At 49.1% G+C, this 18,477-nt stretch overlaps 9 protein-coding genes across 10 annotated transcripts; 6 read left to right on the top strand and 3 right to left on the bottom strand.

Moving 5' to 3' along the window:
• Positions 1–341: 341 nt before the first annotated feature.
• On the top strand, positions 342–1,846 carry PV09_00688 (isocitrate dehydrogenase [NADP], mitochondrial; the record flags this gene model as incomplete). Its single annotated transcript, XM_016353466.1, has 3 exons — positions 342–581; positions 644–1,367; positions 1,422–1,846. 3 exons carry the CDS (start codon positions 342–344, stop codon positions 1,844–1,846), a joined length of 1,389 nt encoding a protein of 462 aa, XP_016218619.1.
• Positions 1,847–3,720: 1,874 nt separating this feature from the next.
• Positions 3,721–4,700, top strand: PV09_00687 (uncharacterized protein). Its single transcript, XM_016353465.1, has 2 exons — positions 3,721–3,946; positions 3,999–4,700. The coding sequence occupies exons 1-2, from the start codon at positions 3,868–3,870 to the stop codon at positions 4,472–4,474; spliced, it is 555 nt and encodes a 184-aa protein (XP_016218618.1). The 5' UTR covers positions 3,721–3,867; the 3' UTR covers positions 4,475–4,700.
• A 114-nt stretch (positions 4,701–4,814) lies between these two features.
• Positions 4,815–6,462, top strand: PV09_00686 (uncharacterized protein). Its single transcript, XM_016353464.1, has 2 exons — positions 4,815–6,345; positions 6,400–6,462. Exon 1 carries the CDS (start codon positions 5,092–5,094, stop codon positions 6,127–6,129), a length of 1,038 nt encoding a protein of 345 aa, XP_016218617.1. The 5' UTR covers positions 4,815–5,091; the 3' UTR covers positions 6,130–6,345; positions 6,400–6,462.
• A 250-nt stretch (positions 6,463–6,712) lies between these two features.
• Positions 6,713–7,809, top strand: PV09_00685 (uncharacterized protein; the record flags this gene model as incomplete). The annotated part of the gene is made up of 2 exons (XM_016353463.1): positions 6,713–7,456; positions 7,504–7,809. 2 exons carry the CDS (start codon positions 6,713–6,715, stop codon positions 7,807–7,809), a joined length of 1,050 nt encoding a protein of 349 aa, XP_016218616.1.
• A 354-nt stretch (positions 7,810–8,163) lies between these two features.
• On the bottom strand, positions 8,164–10,317 carry PV09_00684 (uncharacterized protein; the record flags this gene model as incomplete). The annotated part of the gene is made up of 2 exons (XM_016353462.1): positions 8,164–9,536; positions 9,590–10,317. The coding sequence occupies 2 exons, from the start codon at positions 10,315–10,317 to the stop codon at positions 8,345–8,347; spliced, it is 1,920 nt and encodes a 639-aa protein (XP_016218615.1). The 3' UTR covers positions 8,164–8,344.
• Positions 10,318–11,343: 1,026 nt separating this feature from the next.
• On the bottom strand, positions 11,344–12,811 carry PV09_00683 (uncharacterized protein). The gene has a single exon (XM_016353461.1). It carries the CDS (start codon positions 12,718–12,720, stop codon positions 11,422–11,424), a length of 1,299 nt encoding a protein of 432 aa, XP_016218614.1. The 5' UTR covers positions 12,721–12,811; the 3' UTR covers positions 11,344–11,421.
• PV09_00682 (uncharacterized protein) lies at positions 12,680–14,618 on the top strand. The gene is made up of 5 exons (XM_016353460.1): positions 12,680–13,050; positions 13,111–13,167; positions 13,236–13,330; positions 13,393–13,605; positions 13,720–14,618. The coding sequence occupies exons 1-5, from the start codon at positions 13,041–13,043 to the stop codon at positions 14,104–14,106; spliced, it is 762 nt and encodes a 253-aa protein (XP_016218613.1). The 5' UTR covers positions 12,680–13,040; the 3' UTR covers positions 14,107–14,618.
• A 53-nt stretch (positions 14,619–14,671) lies between these two features.
• Positions 14,672–16,828, top strand: PV09_00681. Of its 2 annotated transcripts, XM_016353459.1 has the most exons (4): positions 14,672–15,148; positions 15,222–15,456; positions 15,705–15,870; positions 16,204–16,828. In XM_016353459.1, the coding sequence occupies exons 1-4, from the start codon at positions 15,133–15,135 to the stop codon at positions 16,327–16,329; spliced, it is 543 nt and encodes a 180-aa protein (XP_016218612.1). In that variant the 5' UTR covers positions 14,672–15,132; the 3' UTR covers positions 16,330–16,828. The 2 variants fall into 2 exon arrangements, with proteins under 2 accessions (XP_016218612.1, XP_016218611.1); XM_016353458.1 differs by having other exon boundaries at positions 15,705–16,828.
• Positions 16,733–17,997, bottom strand: PV09_00680 (uncharacterized protein). The gene has a single exon (XM_016353457.1). The coding sequence runs from the start codon at positions 17,790–17,792 to the stop codon at positions 17,469–17,471; it is 324 nt and encodes a 107-aa protein (XP_016218610.1). The 5' UTR covers positions 17,793–17,997; the 3' UTR covers positions 16,733–17,468.
• Positions 17,998–18,477: the final 480 nt, after the last annotated feature.

Here is an 18,477-nt window from a genome sequence, read left to right as displayed (position 1 = left end):
CCTGGAAGACGCGGCTAGAAATCCGGATAGGGTAGCATGGGCTTTAGAGTAAATGAGGGGATTTCTAATTTCGAATCTAATAAGAAAAGAGAGTTTCTCATCTGCCGCGTTGTCCCTTAGACCTCTTCCCATAGTGAGCTCGTGTACACTAAACAAGCAGGTTCCAAAACACTTACCCGCGGATACTGTTACCCCGCGCCCCTACACCTACGGAAAGCTTCGATCCCGCGACGAACAGCCGTGTGCGAGTACGGTTGGCCGCTGGTACCGACGTAGCGGTTTAATTTCTAGACTCTTCACTTCTTAAAGCTCTTGCCCTCTCCTCCTTCTCCCGCTTCGGAATGAGCAGCAGTGCTACTACTCTTCGCAGCTGCTTGCGCGCATCGTCTAACACTCTTCGCACATATTCGTCGCACCAAGCTCCAAGAGCAAGAATCTCTGCGCCGAGAAGAGCCGGGATTGCAAGCAGCAGAACCATGGCGACGTCAACAGGCTTCAAGAAAATCAAGGTCAAGAATCCGATCGTGGAGATGGATGGCGACGAGATGACACGGGTCATCTGGCAGGATATCAAGGACAAAGTGTGTTAGCCAGCGATAGACTTGTTGCGAATGTGACAGTGACTGAGACTTCCAAAATTTAGTTCATCTACCCGTACCTCGACATCGATCTCAAGTACTATGACCTCGGCATAGAATACCGAGACAAGACAAACGACCAAGTCACCATCGACGCCGCAGAAGCTACCAAGAAGTACTCGGTCGCGGTCAAGTGCGCAACAATTACACCGGACGAGGCCCGTGTGAAAGAGTTCAACCTCAAGCAGATGTGGCTTTCACCAAACGGCACAATCAGAAATGCCCTCGGCGGTACGGTCTTCCGAGAGCCAATCGTCATTCCTAAGATTCCCCGCCTTGTTCCGGGCTGGAAGAAGCCCATTATCATCGGGCGTCATGCCTTTGGAGACCAGTACAGGGCAAAAGACAGAGTAATCCCGGGCCCAGGAAAGCTAGAGATGGTCTATACTCCCGTCGGCGGCCAGCCGGAGGTCCTTGAAGTTTACGACTACAAGCAACAGGATGGTGGCGTTGCAATCACTATGTACAACACCGCGGAATCCATCAAGGGATTCGCTCACGCTTCGTTCAAGCTGGCATTGGACAAGAAGATGCCTCTGTACATGAGCACGAAGAACACGATCTTGAAGAAATATGATGGCAGATTCAAGGACATTTTCCAGGAAATTTACGAGAGCCAGTACAAAGCCGAATTTGAGAAGCTGAATATCTGGTATGAACACAGACTGATCGACGACATGGTCGCCCAAATGCTCAAGAGCGAGGGTGGCTACATCATTGCTATGAAGAGTAAGCAGTGTCGACGTGCGGTTTAGCAAAAGCAACGTGGCTAACGGAACGCAGACTATGACGGTGATGTTCAATCTGACATCATTGCTCAAGGTTTTGGCTCCCTTGGCCTCATGACATCTGTTCTCATCACTCCAGATGGCAAGACCTTCGAAGCCGAAGCCGCTCACGGCACTGTCACTCGCCACTACCGTGAGCATCAGAAAGGTAATGAAACCTCAACAAATCCAATTGCTTCTATCTTCGCTTGGACTCGTGGTCTCGCCAAGCGAGGCGAGCTTGATGGCACTCCGGAACTAGTTGCATTCGCGGAAGCGCTCGAGAAGGCCTGCATTGATACCGTCGACATTGACGGTATCATGACCAAAGATCTAGCGCTGAGTTGTGGACGTAAGGACCGGGACAGCTGGGTCGTTACTGGCAAGTACATGGACGCCGTTGAAAGGAGGCTGAAGGCCAGCTTGAAGGAGAAGCTGTAAAAGCTTCTTGCAGAGAAATTTATCTTCATCATAGGCGGAGTTTCAATTGTCAGTTTACATTTCTACTTCTGCATAGGAGAGCATCTGAGCGTCGAAGTACACTAGAGGTATGTGATGCATTTGTTGGTTGATGCTATAGGTAGAGAGCAAATACCTTAGATGTGCGTACTGCCGTATATGTTGATCTTTTATTTTTTTTGCCTTTCGCAGTCTCGGACCTCTTCACGAATTCATCTTCCAACTGAAAGTATTAATATTTGTCTGCGGCGTTGAATTCACTGAGCGAAGCCTGGGGACGAGTTCAACAAGAAAATGCAGCTTAGTAAACTCTTGGAGCTCTTTACACAACCGCTACCGTGGACCCAACAAATGCCGAGCTTTGTCACATTCCCTCATGCGGACGCGCCACTCGAAATACATCTTCATCTAGAGGTGTGTTATTGGTCGCTGCCTGCCAAGGAGACAACTCAGAGTCTTGACCTAAATCCTGCAAACCTGCAAGCCGGCCATAGTTCAGTCAGGTGGACAGCTCGAACCAGTCCCACATGTAGATCTGGTCCTATCCAAGTTCAGGGTCATGATACCGTGGCCTAGGTTGCTGCTTGAAGGCTCGGGTATAAAAGCAACGATCAGAGTCTCGTCAGTTGTGCTGAATCCCAAGACTAGTTTGCTTGCGGAACAAAACTGATCGAGAAACATCGACTGACGAAACATCGACGCTTCGCGAATCCATCTCTTTCGTACAAGAGGTCATCATGGGGAACTGGTGAGGTGTTCCCTGCGGCTAGAATCACATGTTAAAAAGGCTGACGGAGCGATTTATTAGCTCTTGCTCATCCTGTCCAAACTGCAATGGAAATTGCGAATCCAGCACCTGCTCCTGCAAGGACTGCAGCGTGAGTTCGTGAGATACCTTTGGCTTTCGCGTTGTCGATTGACTTTAAACAGCATTAAGCCGTGTGGAAAAAACGGCGGTCGGAGGTCATGGGGAAAGGTAACAATGATTAGATGAGAGGAAAATTGGATTCGTGTCAAGGCAACGAAGAAGCACTTCTTGAGCTTGGTGTTTAGAGAACTTCTTGTTTTGTTTGTTATTCCTAAGATCTCCTGTGCGCCGTCGGTGAAGTACGAACCAGGCAGCACGTATCTGCAATTTGGACATGTACGACTCCTCTCAACCACGGATGGTTTCAGTGGAGAACAAATTCTGTAGCTTGGTTATCCACGCACTCTTTCCCAATCAACATCATATCACGGTATGCGAAATGTTTGGTACGAGTTCTGTTTTGTTCCGCAGACTATTTTCTTGGATGTTTTATCCGTGTCAGAGCCTCGAGGACCACAAGGCAGTTAATGTCGTAGCGGTGGACGAGCTACAGTGACTTCAAAGTGACTTAATTTTTCGCTGCCTACTCGTTCAAAGCGGTATACAAACGAACTGGCAGTTCCAATCTTGCCGATACCTCATGTCCAATTAGAACCGCCAATTCAAGCATTAAAAGCATGCTGCCCGTCATCGGGACTTCATACGCAAAGTCGTAAAGATACAACGCCACGACGCGAGGGTTAGTTTAAAGAATACAAGAAGTCTGGGAGTCATCGTAGATTTCCAATAATCCTACCGGATTCAACGGGTGCTTGGACGTATGAGCACCTGGCTCAGAGCTTTGAAAAGAGATACCGGATCATCGTAACTCCACAGACTTCGATCCACGATAGGCGTTCCGGTCTTTCTGTGATCGAAATTTCTATGCAGACTATGAAAGTTCTCAAACGAAAATTCCATACACGCATGTATAGATTAGTAGTTGACCATGGTTCAGACATATGCAGGGCGGGAGATGCCGCATTCGGTTCACAAATTGCCCCGCTAGCGGATCTCAACACCAAAGCCAAACTCTAAAACGCGAAAGCTTTCAGTCGCTTACTCCGCCTTAAGTGAGAGAAAGCTGTGAAACACCATTCGAGGCTCCAATAATATCGACATATCGAGCGTGATATGCCAGTTTTTCACTGGAACAATGAGTGACGATCAGGTATTGGACAGCTCACCAATACCGTCTCAAGTTTCTGTGCTCTTCGTCTGTCTCGGTAATATCTGTGGGTGATCTACTCTAGCCTAGCATGAGACGATAGACTCACTGTTATTCAGGTAGATCCCCAATGGCAGAAGCTGTCTTTCGAAATATTTCCAAATATCCTGCAAATCCCCTCATAGCCAAAGTTGACAGTGCGGGGACTGGCGCATATCACGTTGGCTCTTGTCCGGACCCACGTACAATCAAAGTGTTGCGAAAGAATGGAATCGAAGACTACGAACACTACGCACGAAAGGTTCATGCGGAGGATTTCGATACGTTTGATTGGATTTTTGCCATGGACGCAGATAACCTTGACGACTTGAAGAGCATGAGAAATAGAGCGAGGAGCAGGAAGGGGAAGGCTGGATCCCAAGGAGCAAGCACGAAGGAGCCAAAAATCATGCTGTTCGGAGATTTTGGCGGAAGGAAGAACGAGGAGGTTATCGATCCGTACTACGGAGCAGACAACGGCTTTGATGTCGCGTACGAACAAATGGTCAGGTTCAGCAACGGCTTTATAAAGCATCTAGAGAACTCGAAAATCTAGATTTCGATCCGAAGATCGTTATGATGTTAAACTATAGACGCATTGTCGGAAATAAGGAGGCCGGATTATACCGCTTTGATACTGAGACGAATATACCCTTACAGATTCTAAGTGACAAGCGCAGTCGACAATTTTGAATTTTACAAATTTGCGGGACAGTCGAAGTACCACATTTCGTCAGATTAATATTGCATTATTAACAACAATGAAACATTCTGATCTGTATGGAATGATATTCATGCGCAAGCACAGTCTTAAACACTGCCTTCTTGAGTTTAGCGTGAACTTCGCGAATTAAAGCACTTGCCTACGTTCAGGTCACGTCTTCTCAAGAAGTCTGCCTGAATTCAATGTCATGAACACAAGCTTCTTCCTATCATCAAATGAATAGTTGCAATACTTTTTGAGAAAAACACGCTCGGATTGAGAGGGTCAAAAGAGCAACTTCCGCGTGACAATCATGCTGGTTGTCGGAGAAGATTCTTGACGGAGCCCCATTCACCGTGCCGCCTTCGAGTGACTTGCACATCGAATCAAAGGGCGATTCACTTCTTGGACATCTTCAGTTATAAGATCCGGAGTTGCAGTTGTTCATTCACGACACCAAGACATCCATCATGAACGCCAGCCCTCTAATCCTCACTGAAAGTGCCATGTCAGATGATGCAACGAGGCATCTGAAGACAGAAGAGTACGTTTTCAGAATGCCAACCCCGCCACGTATTGTGATTCCTCCGTTGGCTAGCTGGAATCATACTCAGGTGCCAATTGACCTGGGAAATATTGTTCCGCATTCAGATCCTGAGATCAACATCGATTTTCTTACTGGCACCGGCTATGATGAAACGTTGTCAGTCGCTCTGAACGGAACAGCATCAGCTTGGAAGTATGAGCATCGACGGCAAGCCCAGGACATATTGTCCTTTTTATGGCTAGGCCCTCTCTGCGCAGCCCGCGACAAAGAGTTCCTTGAGCGGGAAGGCATTACTTTGTTATTAGCAATACAGCATAAGGGTGGCCTTGGTCCTAAACTTACTATGGGAGCGATGCGAGTGGCTGACGAGCTTGGTATTGCAAAGGCGAAACTGGAAGTTGGCAGCAACCAAGACCTGATTGCTTTGTTTCCAGCAGCAACACGCATCATCAACTCTCACCTGCGCGACATGTACAATAAGGCAATGCTCAACCCCCACGGATGGACCCGGCCAGGCAAAGTTCTCATATTCTGTGAGAGTGGAAATGAGAAATCGGCCGCGGTTGCTGCTGCGTACTTGATGGACAACTTCGAAGGCGTCGACTTTCTCAAAGCATGTCAAATCTGCAATGCTCGTCGCTTTTGTTGTTCATTTGACGACAGTATCAAACACTACCTTAAGTCTTACAACGATATCCTCCAAGCACGACGTTCAGTCGCAGCTGCATCTTCTCCGCAACAGAATCCGGATTCACTCAGTGGCCACGCAACAAATCCGCTTCTTAGTGCACCAACATTGCACGCACCACAGCCCCAATGGATTACAGCAGCACCATCCCTGAGAAGCGGGAACGCAAAGAGAGCTCGCGAGCGTGATGATGATGACATGATGGACATGGAAGAAATTGCAATTGATGACGCCGCTCGATTTGAAGGCCGTTCATATGCGCCTTTCAAGTGAGAGTGATGGTGAAGTGTGTCAATCTCATGAGTGTGCGGAGGCATCTAAGTTTCCGCCACTCTGCTCTAGCAGGTTATAAAAACATGCCGGGCGAGGTTCATGGGACTTAAAGGGCTTATTCTCTTGTAAGAGAATGGGAACGAATTTTCCCAACTAGCACATGGTGCTTCCCCCGGACCTTATTTGAGAGCACGTGAATCGGACAAAAAACGAGTGGTATGAACTTATCGAGCTGGTCGTTGTACGATAACTGACTGCTTGATTATGTAGAGATGACTCCAAAGAAATGGACAAGTTAACGCCAGACGTGAATATAAATCTCAAAATCTTCGCATCGTACTCCGCTTTCGATACTATTGACAAGCAAGTAACTGTAGCTTTCGTAACCAGATATCCAGTGCTCGTATTCGTTTGTACCGCCATTCATACCAACTCGTCCGCATGGTGTCAACACATTGACAATTGGCGTTGCATACGCTGACGGCACATTCGGGTTTCCCTTATAGACACTATTCATTAGAGCCCTAACTGAGTGGATATTGGCCAACCCGACGACGACAGGAGCTAAGAGAAATTGTCGGTAATGTGTCGTCGAAGTCATCGGTCGACCGCTGGGCGACTACCAGAGCGTTATCGTGATGACTTTATCCTGTCGTTACCTAACATTGTGTCCAGCCAAAAAACTATCGTCGCATCTTCCGCGTCATCTTCACATGCAAGGCCGCCACCGCCAACGCGTCCATCACAGAGCTGCAGGCCACGTGTGCCCATTCCTGCCCCCGACAGACTTAAAGAGGAAGGCGCTACCGGCGAAGACGTGAAATATGAGAGTCTCGCCACAAATCCAGCTGCTATTTTGTGCACTGAAGGGCTTTCCACTACTACAGCCTCGACTCTTGCCTGGATAAAGGACGAGAGCTCTGCGGAAGAGGCCATGGACGTCAAACATTCACGTAATAAGAAGCAGTCAAGAAGTAGTCCGAGTAAGCAAACAAGCCGGGCATATCTTGCGAAGTATCTAGATGGCACTTGGATGGACGAGCATGGAAGAAACGTACATTTCCTTGACAAATACTACGATGAGCATGTTGAAGAGTATGAAGCGGAGAAGAAGAAAGACAAGGTGGAAGACCTGAAAGGCGAAAAAAATGGCGTTAGACTGTTCCCAGAGGCTGCGGAGCACGAGGCTGTGTCGCTATACAATAATAGAGATGTTGAATTGGAGGCATTCGAGAAATGGTTGGTGCATGGTGAATCAAAGCATGCTGCGGCCGGAAACGGTGGTGAAGAGATGGATCAAAACATAACAAAGTACTATACGGACAAGGTAGGTTTTTAATCACCAAAAATCAAGGAAGACTGATGTGAGCGCAGAAATTTGCTGCCCTTCACTTCAAGTTGCAGTGGCACATGATACTTGAAGCTGAAGAAGACCTTATCTTTCATCCGCCTCGGCGTGCACACGCAGACGCTAATGGAAAGCCATTTCGATATGCGCAAAAGTTGTTTGGGATCAACGGTCTACATGCTATCAGCGCACTGGAAAAGAAGAATAAGGAGGCACGGAATAAAATTGAGCTGATGCCACAGAGAAGTGACTATGAGATGGCGAAGGAATATCTGAAAGAAAAAGGACTGCCGAGCTCCTTAATAGCGATGTACAACTATCTTGATCAGTGAGATACGAGGTGGAAAGATCCTCAACTAACACAGGGAGAGAAATCCTGGCGCGATAAATACTCGAATAGTGCATTGCAGCTTTGTAGGTGGCATATCGCGTAAAAAAGTCAAATTCATTCTAAGTGGTGAGTGCGTACTTAGTCTTCGATGATTTCCTCCAAACATCATTCGATTTTAGCCCACTTACGCAAGTCGCTTAAAGGCGAAGCAATAGCGACAGCCACACGGTTGACCGGCAGATAACAAACGAAAACATCTTTCAGTCCAATACCTTACGTCTTCAATATTAGGTCAAGTCGTATTAACAACGCAGTCTTTTCAGCTACAAAAAGATAGAATATGTGAAGTCCTGACCAGCTCCACTCATATCAGACATTTTGGCGGTAACAAAGAATGTATGACTATGCGAAATCCTCAACAGTTTGCCAGGTCGTCCTTTGTTTTGCCTAAACAATTTTTGGACCTTACATCATACACGGTAAAGAGCATGTCAAATCTCTTGCTTTGGGTGACTACCTCTTTGTGATTCCAACGCTCACACCAAAACTACTTCGGTTTGGGGCTTTGCTAACACAAAGTCGAGCAACGGTCTCCCAGAACCAGAACAAGACCATGTTCCAAGCCGCGAGAAGACCATACGGCTTGTCGACCGCTGGCGCAACAACAGACCACCCATCAAAGACGATTTCCCCGTGTCTTTCTTTTTCGCATAGCGACACAGCAAGAGTCCAAAGAGGTCTTGAGCCCTTGAAACCTCGCCAATGTCCTTCTCATCTAGATATATTTTATCGACGTCGCTGCCGTCTTCGGCCTGTAGGAAGTAGCCCTTCCCTGCCTTCTTCATGGTGGCCATGATTAGGTGGCCTTTTACCTTGATCTCTGCATGGGCCAGCTGTCCGGTTGGATGCTTCTCGTCAACAGGTTTGACGCGGTGGCTGACGTATGACAGAGGAACGGCAACATTGCCTCCATAACGGTTGCTCATCTCGACTGGTCCGTCAATGCTCGCCCAGCTCCAGGTTGGAGCACGCGTTGTTGGTTTTGCCCTTGTCGCCCTTCTCTCCTCGAGAACTTCTGGCGATATTCTCCACATCAATTGCACGAGCAGATCGGACTTCCACAGTCCAACAATATATTCGTCTTGGTTTGTGCGTCCAAACTCAGAAGCCAATGCTTGTATTGCTACCAGTTTGTCGTCATTTGGTCTCCCCAAGCGTCGGGTGCTGTAGTCCTCGACGATTTGAGACCACTCTTCTGGTATTCTACCATTCGCGACGATTTTGGGGTCGATCTCGTCCGCTATGCCGGCCCACCCAGGGAGACCGGATGGAAAAGTCTCCGATCTTCTTCCGCCATCTCTATGGTTTCTGCGACATTCCCAAAGCATCTGTCTCGCGCCGAAATGCAGGATGCGTGGCGAAAACAGGCGCTCTTGAAGTGCCCATCCACGTTTAGCTAACGGCGAAAGTGATACCTCGCAGAAAGGGTCCTGCGTGATCATGTATACCTTTTTCGAACTCAAAAACTTGAAACCACCCTTTTGTTCGTGCCAGTAGGTGTACTGCTGCGGCACAACAGTTCGGCCACGACGAACGAAGAAACCGGAGTCGGCATATGCGGCACATGAAGCCGAGATGTTTAGCACACAATGCTTGTATATATTCCCCATGATCGCAGCGTTATCTCGCCAATCCTGTGTATTGTGATCGCTATCGTGCAAAATGCAGCTAGTCACTTGTTAACAAGAAACACTTGCGCAAGCTATGTGATTGACACGTACAGGGCATCGATCCATAGATATCTCAAATTTAAGCTCTCAACTACCTGGATTGCTTCTTTGAAATTTCTGGGCAGCTGCTCGAACGGGATCGACTTCTTGAACTGGTCCAGATTGTCTGCCGTAAGAGTGATGAAATTTGTCTTTCCCCAGCAATGGCTGAGCGTCACGTAGGGCCCAAGAGGTCGCTCAGTGTTGGTTTCAATAAGCCGAGGTGGCCGGAGTTTGACGTCTATCAACCTTGGCGGATACCAGTCATCTTCATTATTGTCAAGGTGGCATTCAGGGTGGCCCTGCAAACACTCCTGTAGCCAGTCTTTGGCTTGGCCTAGTACATCTGGAGATCCGGTGCTTTCAGGGAGACTAAGCCAGAGTTCATCTTCCGCGATCAGCCATGGTGCTCCTTGCAGGACAGGTTTTGGTGATATACTCGACAGTCGAGCCAAGTGCTTCTCATCATCAATGGGGATCAGCTTGAAGGTGCAGTTCTTTAGCCACCAAGTCTGGGGAATGTCGTTTGAACCAACGATTCGAAGGTAGCGAAAGTCGAAAATGAATCTAAACTCCTCTTCATGATTGACATTGATCCTCTTCCCCTCGAGTTTGCTTACGACAGTACGGCATATGTAGCACCCGCCTTTGGAGGCTCTAACCATATCGGCCCCCTTTGCATGGTGGAGCCCTTCTTTATTCTTCTGGCGGAACAGCTGGGTACATAGATTGCAGAGCATTTTGGCGACATAAGGAGAGAAAGAGAGAGCCACACTCCGCTCAGCCGGCCTGATAAGTTGCGGAATGTTCTTGCCAAGCCGAAGCCGTCGAAATCACTGGTTGGTAGGATGGTGAAACAAGCCCCCTGGGCAAGGCGTCAATAATTCGTTGTAGGGCTCATTTGAAAATGCAAGCCACTAATGCTTTCCACGGCAGATAAACTATCAGGCTGAAGGAATCGCAGGGATCTGTGACGAAAATAGCCTGGCCCTCTACCTCTGGGATCCTGAAAGCTGGGGTGCAGGGAGGAAACACTGAGTGCGCCAATAGCGTACGAAGAACCCACTTTCCTCATGTCATAGTGCAAACCCTGTGGATCTGAAGCAGCATCTGTGCTGGTCTAAATGTGAACATTCACACAGAATTCAGGACTGTCCCGCTCCCTCTCTTGGTGCTAAACCAACAGAATCTTGCATCCTATCTGGTTATGAGACGGCTTGTCTCTTCAACTTTGAACATGTTCAGGGGAGGTTTTAGAATGCATGAGTATCCTAAATTTTTCTCGTTGAGGATATAATGCCAACTTCATGTCCTGAAAGCATCTATCTACCATAGCCATAGCCATTTCCCTTTCGAGCTTGAATTTTTTTTTTCGTCTAGCCGGTTAGTAGGGCTGCCCTAGTCGTATCAGCATATTTTCCATCCGGAATACAACCACAGATCATTGAGGCAACACGCATGCGGTCCCTTACTGCGTTATATATCTTCAAGATAGCTGAGAAAAATCATGATATCTCGGTGAGAACATTATTCTGTCTCCAGTCTACCGTAAGTCTTTTACATGCAGATTCAGTCGGTGTGTATGGAATGTGGAAATTTCTCGCTTAGCAAGCCTCCAGTGCTACGTGAAAATACTTAACTTCGCATGTTATGAGAGATCGGCAACTTGGCACTGCATATGATTATGCATCGGCTCACAAGCATAGTCAAGGACAATGCATCAAATACATTCCGTGGTGTGTGTACGATCCTATTGACGACCCGAGTTTGGCAAAAGCCCAATAAATATTCTGCATTGGTATAGTGCTACGCATCTCGTGTATAAGTTAGTGGTCTAAGGCCAACTACTTCTCATCGCTATCGGTGTCACTAGCACTTTCGTCGGAGCTCTCCTCAGAAGATGATTCAGAGGCGGAGCTCGTCGAAACTTCTGAGCTTGAATCGGACCCGCTGCTAACATCCTCGCTGCTTTCATCTCCCTCATCTGTACTTGTGGCTGATGACGGAATAGAAGACATGCTGCTGGTCTCATCTGTGTCATCATCATCTGGCGCACCTGTTCTCATCTTTCTGCTACGTCTCACTTTCTTCCTTTTTGTTGGGAGCCCATTTTCAGCATCATTCTCAGAAGCTATTCTGGAAACGCCTTGTTGACTATCTTCGAAACTTATCGAAGGATACATATTGAGGCTTTTCAGAATCAGTTCGGCTCGCTTTCGCCTTTGAAGTTTTTCCTTGTGCTCCTCGGATGAAGTCTCCTCTACTGCCTGTTCATTGCGCTCGAGGCTGTTCGTCTGCTTCGGCTTGGCTCGGAGTGCCCTTTCCTTGGCTTCATCCAAATTGGAATGGCGAGGCATATTTGCATCCGCACCTTCAAGCTTATCTGTCTCAGAGATGATTTTCTCGGCAGCCTCAGCAAGACGCTTCTTCGTGGCGTCGCCTTGAAGCCCGGAGAGGTACAATGACAGCGCCTCATCAAACTCCGTGGGCAGTCGGTACATATTGTATAGATTTTGCAACAGTTTTGTCTGATGATTTTTATTGAACTTCCAAGAAGGACGTGAGCTGTGGTATTGCTTCAGGTAGGATATGTACGCGAGATCTTGTTGTGGTTGGCTCTCAGGGTCAACCCGCTTCTTCTTGGGCTTCTGCTTCGTATCGCGGGCTTTCGGCTGGGATTCAGTCTTTTTGTGGACCTGAGAAGATCGATTGGCCGAATGATCCTTGGCTGATACCGTGAAGTGTGCTATCTCGGCTTCTGAGAATTGGTCCTGGCCACCTTTCTGACTAGCGACGTAGTCCTCAAGCAGCTTTTCGTTGAAGTCACCGTCTTCCTTCTTGGTACCATCTACGAATGAAACCGACTTTTTGCGCTTCGGCGGTCGTTCGTCGGACACACGAGCCCCACGCATGCGGCTAGCTTCAGGCTCTGCTGAGAGAGCAACGTCGGGTCGGCTACTTGGCGGAGCAACGTCATCGAGTACGTCCGACACCTTTCTCTTGCTCTGTTTGCTTTCAGACGTAGCGTCTACCGATGGCGATGCTTCTGTTTGTCCATTCGCGGGCACGCCGTTCTTCAGTTTCAAGCCCAAACGCTTCCACGCGGGAATGTACGGCTGATTTGGCGCCTGCTCCACAGCCATCGTGAAACAAGCAGTTCTTCCAAGACTGTTCAGAGGGGCCAATCTCGGACGCAGCGACCGAGGAGTATCAATCGTGGAGTATGAGCTGAAGAACTGGGCGTGAAAATATTCTGGGGCGGAAGGCACGATCGGCGTGTGATTGGTCCGTTTGTACGCCTTGGCGACTGCTTGATCTGGACCTTGCGAAGGCAGCTCCGAACGCGCATACAGCCTCACCTACACATTCTCCTGTCGCATCCTCCATACGCCGTCAGCTTTAATTTCGGCGGCGCCGTACTCGCAATACATATAGAACACTCCCTCGCAAGTACCTAGCAAGAATGTCTTCCGGTAAGCATGTGCTGCTTGCTTGTCTGGTCGTCCTCGACCTTTACTAACTGTGCTTCGTAGCTGGATACGACAGGCATATTACCATTTTCTCTGACCAAGGCCGTTTATATCAAGTGGGTAAGTTGTCTGCTTTGATTACGCCATGCCATCGACACTAATTCTCGGTGCTAATCCACTCTCCGCAGAGTATGCCTTCAAAGCCATCACCGCGGCAAACATCACCTCGGTGGGCGTACGAGGGAAGGACTGTGCGGTCGTAGTCACGCAAAAGAAAGTGCCGGTATGGTTGATCATCATCACTTGCCTTTAGATAACGTATGTCCTGACGGCCATCTACTTCAGGACAAGCTCATCGACCCCTCCTCCGTCTCCTACGTATACAAGCTGTCACCATCAGTAGGATGTGTCATGACAGGGTCAATAGCAGACGCCAGAGCCAATGTTACTCGAGCGCGAGGAGAAGCCGCTGAGTTCAGATACAAGTACGGCTACGAGATGCCATGCGATGCACTCGCAAAGCGACTTGCAAACATCAATCAGGTGTACACGCAGAAGGTGAGTTAGAGAGAAGTTCAAAAATCGCTATTCCGCCGTAGCAGGAAGGCTTAGCATCTGGATAAAGATATCCGTCATTTCAGACCATTTCTAACTCTTTGGATTTCCGATTAGGCTTACATGCGTCCGCTCGGCATCGCCAGCACACTCATCTCTGTTGATGCGGAGTTCGGCCCACAGTTGTACAAATGTGACCCTGCTGGATACTACGTCGGATACAAGGCAACGGCGACCGGCCCGAAGATGCAGGAGGCGCTCAACTTTCTGGAACGCAAATTAAAGAATAAGGATCACGCCGAGGGCACATGGGAAGACGTCGTGGAGCTCGGCATCACGACACTGGCCTCTGTTCTCAGTGTGGACTTCAAGAAAGGAGAGCTCGAGGTTGGCATTGTTGGAGGTCCGAAAATAGACGGAACGGAAGGTACCACAACGGAGTTCAGGGCGTTGACAGAGGACGAGATTGACGAGCGATTACAAGCCATCGCCGACAAGGACTAGAAATAATTGCGCACATCCAGTCATGTCGCCAAATTATGGCGTAGGGAGTTGGTCCGGAACAATCAGTAGCAACTAAGGCGCATCTAGGCCGACCATTGCATAAGAGGTTATTCAAGCCAAAGATCGACCGTCCACACCCGTGCCTTACATGCTCCAACGGTCCGAGGGAATTTCGTCTGCATCGCCCGATTCCGTGCAGCGATACCAATCGTAAGTTCAGACAATCGTCCCACGCGTGCGGGCCGGGTTTGCCCAATGTAGCATCTAGGTGCATAATCTACTAATGTCCGCCATAGCGGCCGATCTCTCGAATCAAATGGCAAAGTGTGGCTATGCCGCGGTATATCAGCACTCAAAACGTGGTATCTTTACTTTTCACAAAGCCAGCCACAGTGCGACACTTCCAGGCTGATGGTACATGGTAAACGCAGTTTAACACTGTCCGCTAGTGGTGAATTTTTCGTGGGCCGATCCAATGGCATGCGCTGACCACCCAAGCACTCACGACAAGCCAAGGTGGACACAGCAAAGTCCTCCAATCAGCGACGTCGCTGCTCCACAAGGCGCTCGCGCCTCAGCTGAATCGCATCAGTATCTTCGTTCAACCATCTGCCAGCTGTGGTTTTGTCTTTCGTTCATTCCAACTCTCCTTTTTCAATTTTTGACTCCACAGTGTTGATTCAATGGCACCAGCGGGCCGTTCAGCGTTCGCTGAACATCTGCCAAGAGCACCTCCATAACCCGGAATCACGTCCTCATTGCACAGTGCACCGTTGAGCCCCGTTACCATCCCTGGTGCTTGACCTGCCTTGCTGCCCTATGATCTGTACTCACAACGTAACCGACATGATGTTCTACACACTTTCCCAAGCTTTATATCAAGATGTCGTATGGCATTGTCGCAAAAGCCCACATCTTGCTTAACACCTAGGCAGGCAATTTGCTCAGCGGCCCTCCTTTAAGGCCAGCCAATTTCGGTCGAAAAAGTTGCTGACTGATCTCTACACCTTTCATTCATGAGCGAGCATGATGGCGGATGGATGTGAGTATCACACGTCGACAATGTACGCTACACTACGGGTCGTACACAGTACTAAATCGCCATTTCACTACAGACAACCACGCGAGAGCAATGCGCGTTGCGGAGATCATATCAGACTTTCGAAATCTGCAGCATTACATGGCACAGATACAAGCAAATCCATCAGCAGAGGAGTACTATCTCCCTGGTTATAGCTTGCTGCGCGCCTGCATTACCGAAGCGCAAGCAGTGCTCGCCTCTCCATACGTTTATGGAGGCAACGCAGATCCTGAGGGAGATCTCGAAGCTGAGAAGGCTCAACTGCGGGCGTAAGAACCCCCTATTTAGTCTTCCATGCCAAATACTCGTTCTCGCCAAGATCAGTTTGACGATCACGGGATGCATGTTCCGTCTACTAGTTTCTACCAGACTTGGTCAGGAAGAGCAGGCTATTCAGTTACACCCTCTCCCATCTGCTTCAGGCTCTACGGCTGTACTATCGTCAGAGCTTGGAGAATTTCGTGATACATCGCCTCAGATTATCAAGAGTTGAATGGACGCGCTGACCTGCTGTCAGAATAATTATCGATGCAGGCGTGAGGCGATTCCAACTGCAGAGATGTTACCTACGCGCCGTCGCAGCACTTAGATGGATTAACGGTCGAGCCCAGATCTTACAAGGTCAGCAACCGCACTCAGGACACACTGCACAACTACAACAAGTAGATGCCACGCTTCAGCAGGTTAGTAAACCCCTGAACTGCCTTTCCTCCGGAGTTTGGATGGTCACGGAGAGTCAACATGAGCGGGCGCCGTGGCTGCCCATTAACACTCTGCTATGTTTAAATCTTGTCGATTTTGACAGCCGGAAGCGAGATCGATTGGACCCCCTGAATGCGCGAGTGAATAGTCTATCTTTCTCGCCATTAAATGGCCCCACCGTAGTGGGGTCCTCTTAGCCGCGAACCTTTAGCCTTCTTGGCACATGCGGTAACAACTCCGAGAACTTTGCTTTCTATTACCTGTTTCTGGGCCGTGGGAGAGAGACGATTCGGGCTAATAAGGTTCTTGCCTAGGAGGTCGCATCTATAACGGACCAGCACGTCGAATACTCGCTGCGAGCGCAGGACACCGTACAAGGCAAATGGCTGGACGAGGATCCTTCCCTCGCAACTATCCTGTCACGCTTGCGAAGGAGTTGACAATCAGCCTCTCGAGGGCGTACGACTCGAAAAGACTTGACAATAAGTATCCTGGTGAAGGACACATCAAGACCGACGGTCTGAACGAGCGCGCGTTTGGCCACAACGAGGTACTGTTTCTTACTCTCACCTAAGTCCTGGCGACTGGTGTACACCTTTCCTAATTCATCATTTGGGTGCCTGTGGTCGCGGCGACTGATTTTTGCCATGCCCACTGAGGACAAAAAAAGCAACAAAAAAAGGGGGAGCGTAAAATATAGGGAGGCAATGGAATGGCCAGGTCAATCTCATCCACATATGTATACTTGCACAGATACATATTGTTATACCTCACAGCATTTTAAAGGGGCGGCGCAGAGCACTACCTCGTTCGTTGAGCCTCTTACCCTTCGAGAGGGCGTGGGTTTCGAATCATTTTTGAACTGTGTTCCACATATTCTGCGGCTGCAGAAATGTTATCTAAGCATCTGTTTAATAAATATTCATTTTCTGACTACAAGCCGGCCCTTGTGACATTGCGAACCTCGAAAGCAAAGTTCTGCCATTGCAGCTTGATCGAACTGCGCAGGCGGACGTTCTGAATTGTTCGTGACGAGCCTCTTTCCCAAAGACTCGGTATCCTCCGTTTTGGGACAGCCTGCTGTCGTGCTCCAACCTATGCACAAGAAAAGGAAAAGCAGCCTATGAGGTGTTTACATTCGTGCTTCCCGCCACGTCAGAAGGTTCCACAAGGCTCACTCAAAAAGAAACTACGCTTGCATTCGTTGCATTGGCTCGTTGGGGTCTTACGCGCGTCAAATCCTTCATCCAATGGACTGTAGAAAGCGGGAAGGAGAGCGGGCCCCCAGTTCGTGTTTGAGGGAGTACGAGATGGTGCTCAAACGTTCGCCACACCCAACGGGGTGGTTCTCAGCACGTTGGTTTGTAGCGGAAGCTGGTAGCTTTCGACGGCCAGTTCCGACCACCCAGCCAAGAGCGAAGGTGATTGCGTCTTCGTGTGGAGCAACGACCCTTTTGTCTCGCCCTGACCGCGGGGTTGACAATGATGCGCAGCGTAGCAATTCCGCCCTAGCCTCTTTCCCGCTGAGATTGTCCGCCCGTGTATCAGCAAAACCGGCTCGTACTGAACGCGCATTCAGCTATTGCTCGATGCCGCAGCCGCGTGATGTGTTCAGCTCCTCCTGGCCTCTGGCCGTCCAGCTGATTTTGCTAGTTTGTGCGGGAAACGATCGACCATGCTCTCCGCGATCATGCAGACTCAGCCTCGCGCAGGCGTCGTCGGCTCGGGTCGACCAATGAACGCGCGGTTCCGCACGATTCTGTCGTCTTCGAGTGTCTGGCTTCAGGACAAGGGTTCTGGAGCTTAATTGAAGGAGTTGACGTTCAAATTTCTCGACGCAGGGACAAACGCGTTGGAATCCATCGAATAGGAGCTGTCGCACGGTACCGGCCGAAGTCGACATTGGCTCGCTCAAAGACAAAAAAAAGCGTCGTGTAATGGACCAGCCAAAGATCTCAGAGGCAGAACAAAAAAAAGAAAAGAAAAACCAAAAACACGAGATATCCACGGATACGCGGAAAACCTCTTTGGGCAAGGTATCCTCGAATCAACGGACCTGGCTTGGTTCTTTCTCATTCGGCAACGATGTACCTTTCACAAGTCCAATTACGCAAGAGCACAGCACGGGAGCTCTACACGAGGTCTTCAATGGAGCTTACAGTACCTCCATACTCAGCACAGTAGGCGCAGTGGCAGACAGACTGGAGCCGATCGCGGCCCTTTGCTCCGACAAAAGAATTTGTGTGGGATCAGACGGATGAGGGTTCTAGCTGGTGTGATTCCGTCGATCCCGGCTCACTTTTTCCTCTCCGCTCAACCACCGAATTCGTCACTTTCATGGACGTGAACCAGCCACGAGACATACCAGAGCCTGCCGTCAAGCAGGACCTTTTTTTCTGTCTTCAGATGTGGTGTGCACGCTCTGTCGTGGTGCAGTCTTAAAGCGTTGTTGTGCCTGCACAGTCCCCGCTCTTAACCTGCTCCTGCGGAACAAGCAGCAGGAAACTATTGAAAAGGATGCACGAGATTCACGCTGCGGCCAATAGCGATGATTCCAGGTCCAGAAATGGGATTCTGGATCTGATGGT

Source organism: Verruconis gallopava (assembly GCF_000836295.1).
Source record: "Verruconis gallopava strain CBS 43764 unplaced genomic scaffold supercont1.2, whole genome shotgun sequence".
Taxonomy (NCBI): Eukaryota; Fungi; Ascomycota; class Dothideomycetes; order Venturiales; family Sympoventuriaceae; genus Verruconis; species Verruconis gallopava.
This window is presented reverse-complemented; position numbering and strand designations above follow the sequence as displayed.

Bases quoted from the DNA above. Each gene is read 5' to 3' on its own strand.
- PV09_00687 (XM_016353465.1), top strand. From the start codon at position 3,868: ATGAGTGACGATCAGGTATTGGACAGCTCACCAATACCGTCTCAAGTT. The intron at 3,947-3,998 runs GTGGGTGATCTA...ACTGTTATTCAG, and splicing joins CGTCTGTCTCGGTAATATCT to GTAGATCCCCAATGGCAGAA.
- PV09_00686 (XM_016353464.1), top strand. From the start codon at position 5,092: ATGAACGCCAGCCCTCTAATCCTCACTGAAAGTGCCATGTCAGATGAT.
- PV09_00683 (XM_016353461.1), bottom strand. From the start codon at position 12,720: ATGGCTGTGGAGCAGGCGCCAAATCAGCCGTACATTCCCGCGTGGAAG.
- PV09_00682 (XM_016353460.1), top strand. The intron at 13,168-13,235 runs GTAAGTTGTCTG...CACTCTCCGCAG, and splicing joins AGGCCGTTTATATCAAGTGG to AGTATGCCTTCAAAGCCATC. The intron at 13,331-13,392 runs GTATGGTTGATC...CATCTACTTCAG, and splicing joins TCACGCAAAAGAAAGTGCCG to GACAAGCTCATCGACCCCTC.
- PV09_00681 (XM_016353458.1), top strand. The intron at 15,457-15,704 runs GTAAGAACCCCC...ACCTGCTGTCAG, and splicing joins GAGAAGGCTCAACTGCGGGC to AATAATTATCGATGCAGGCG.
- PV09_00680 (XM_016353457.1), bottom strand. From the start codon at position 17,792: ATGTCGACTTCGGCCGGTACCGTGCGACAGCTCCTATTCGATGGATTC.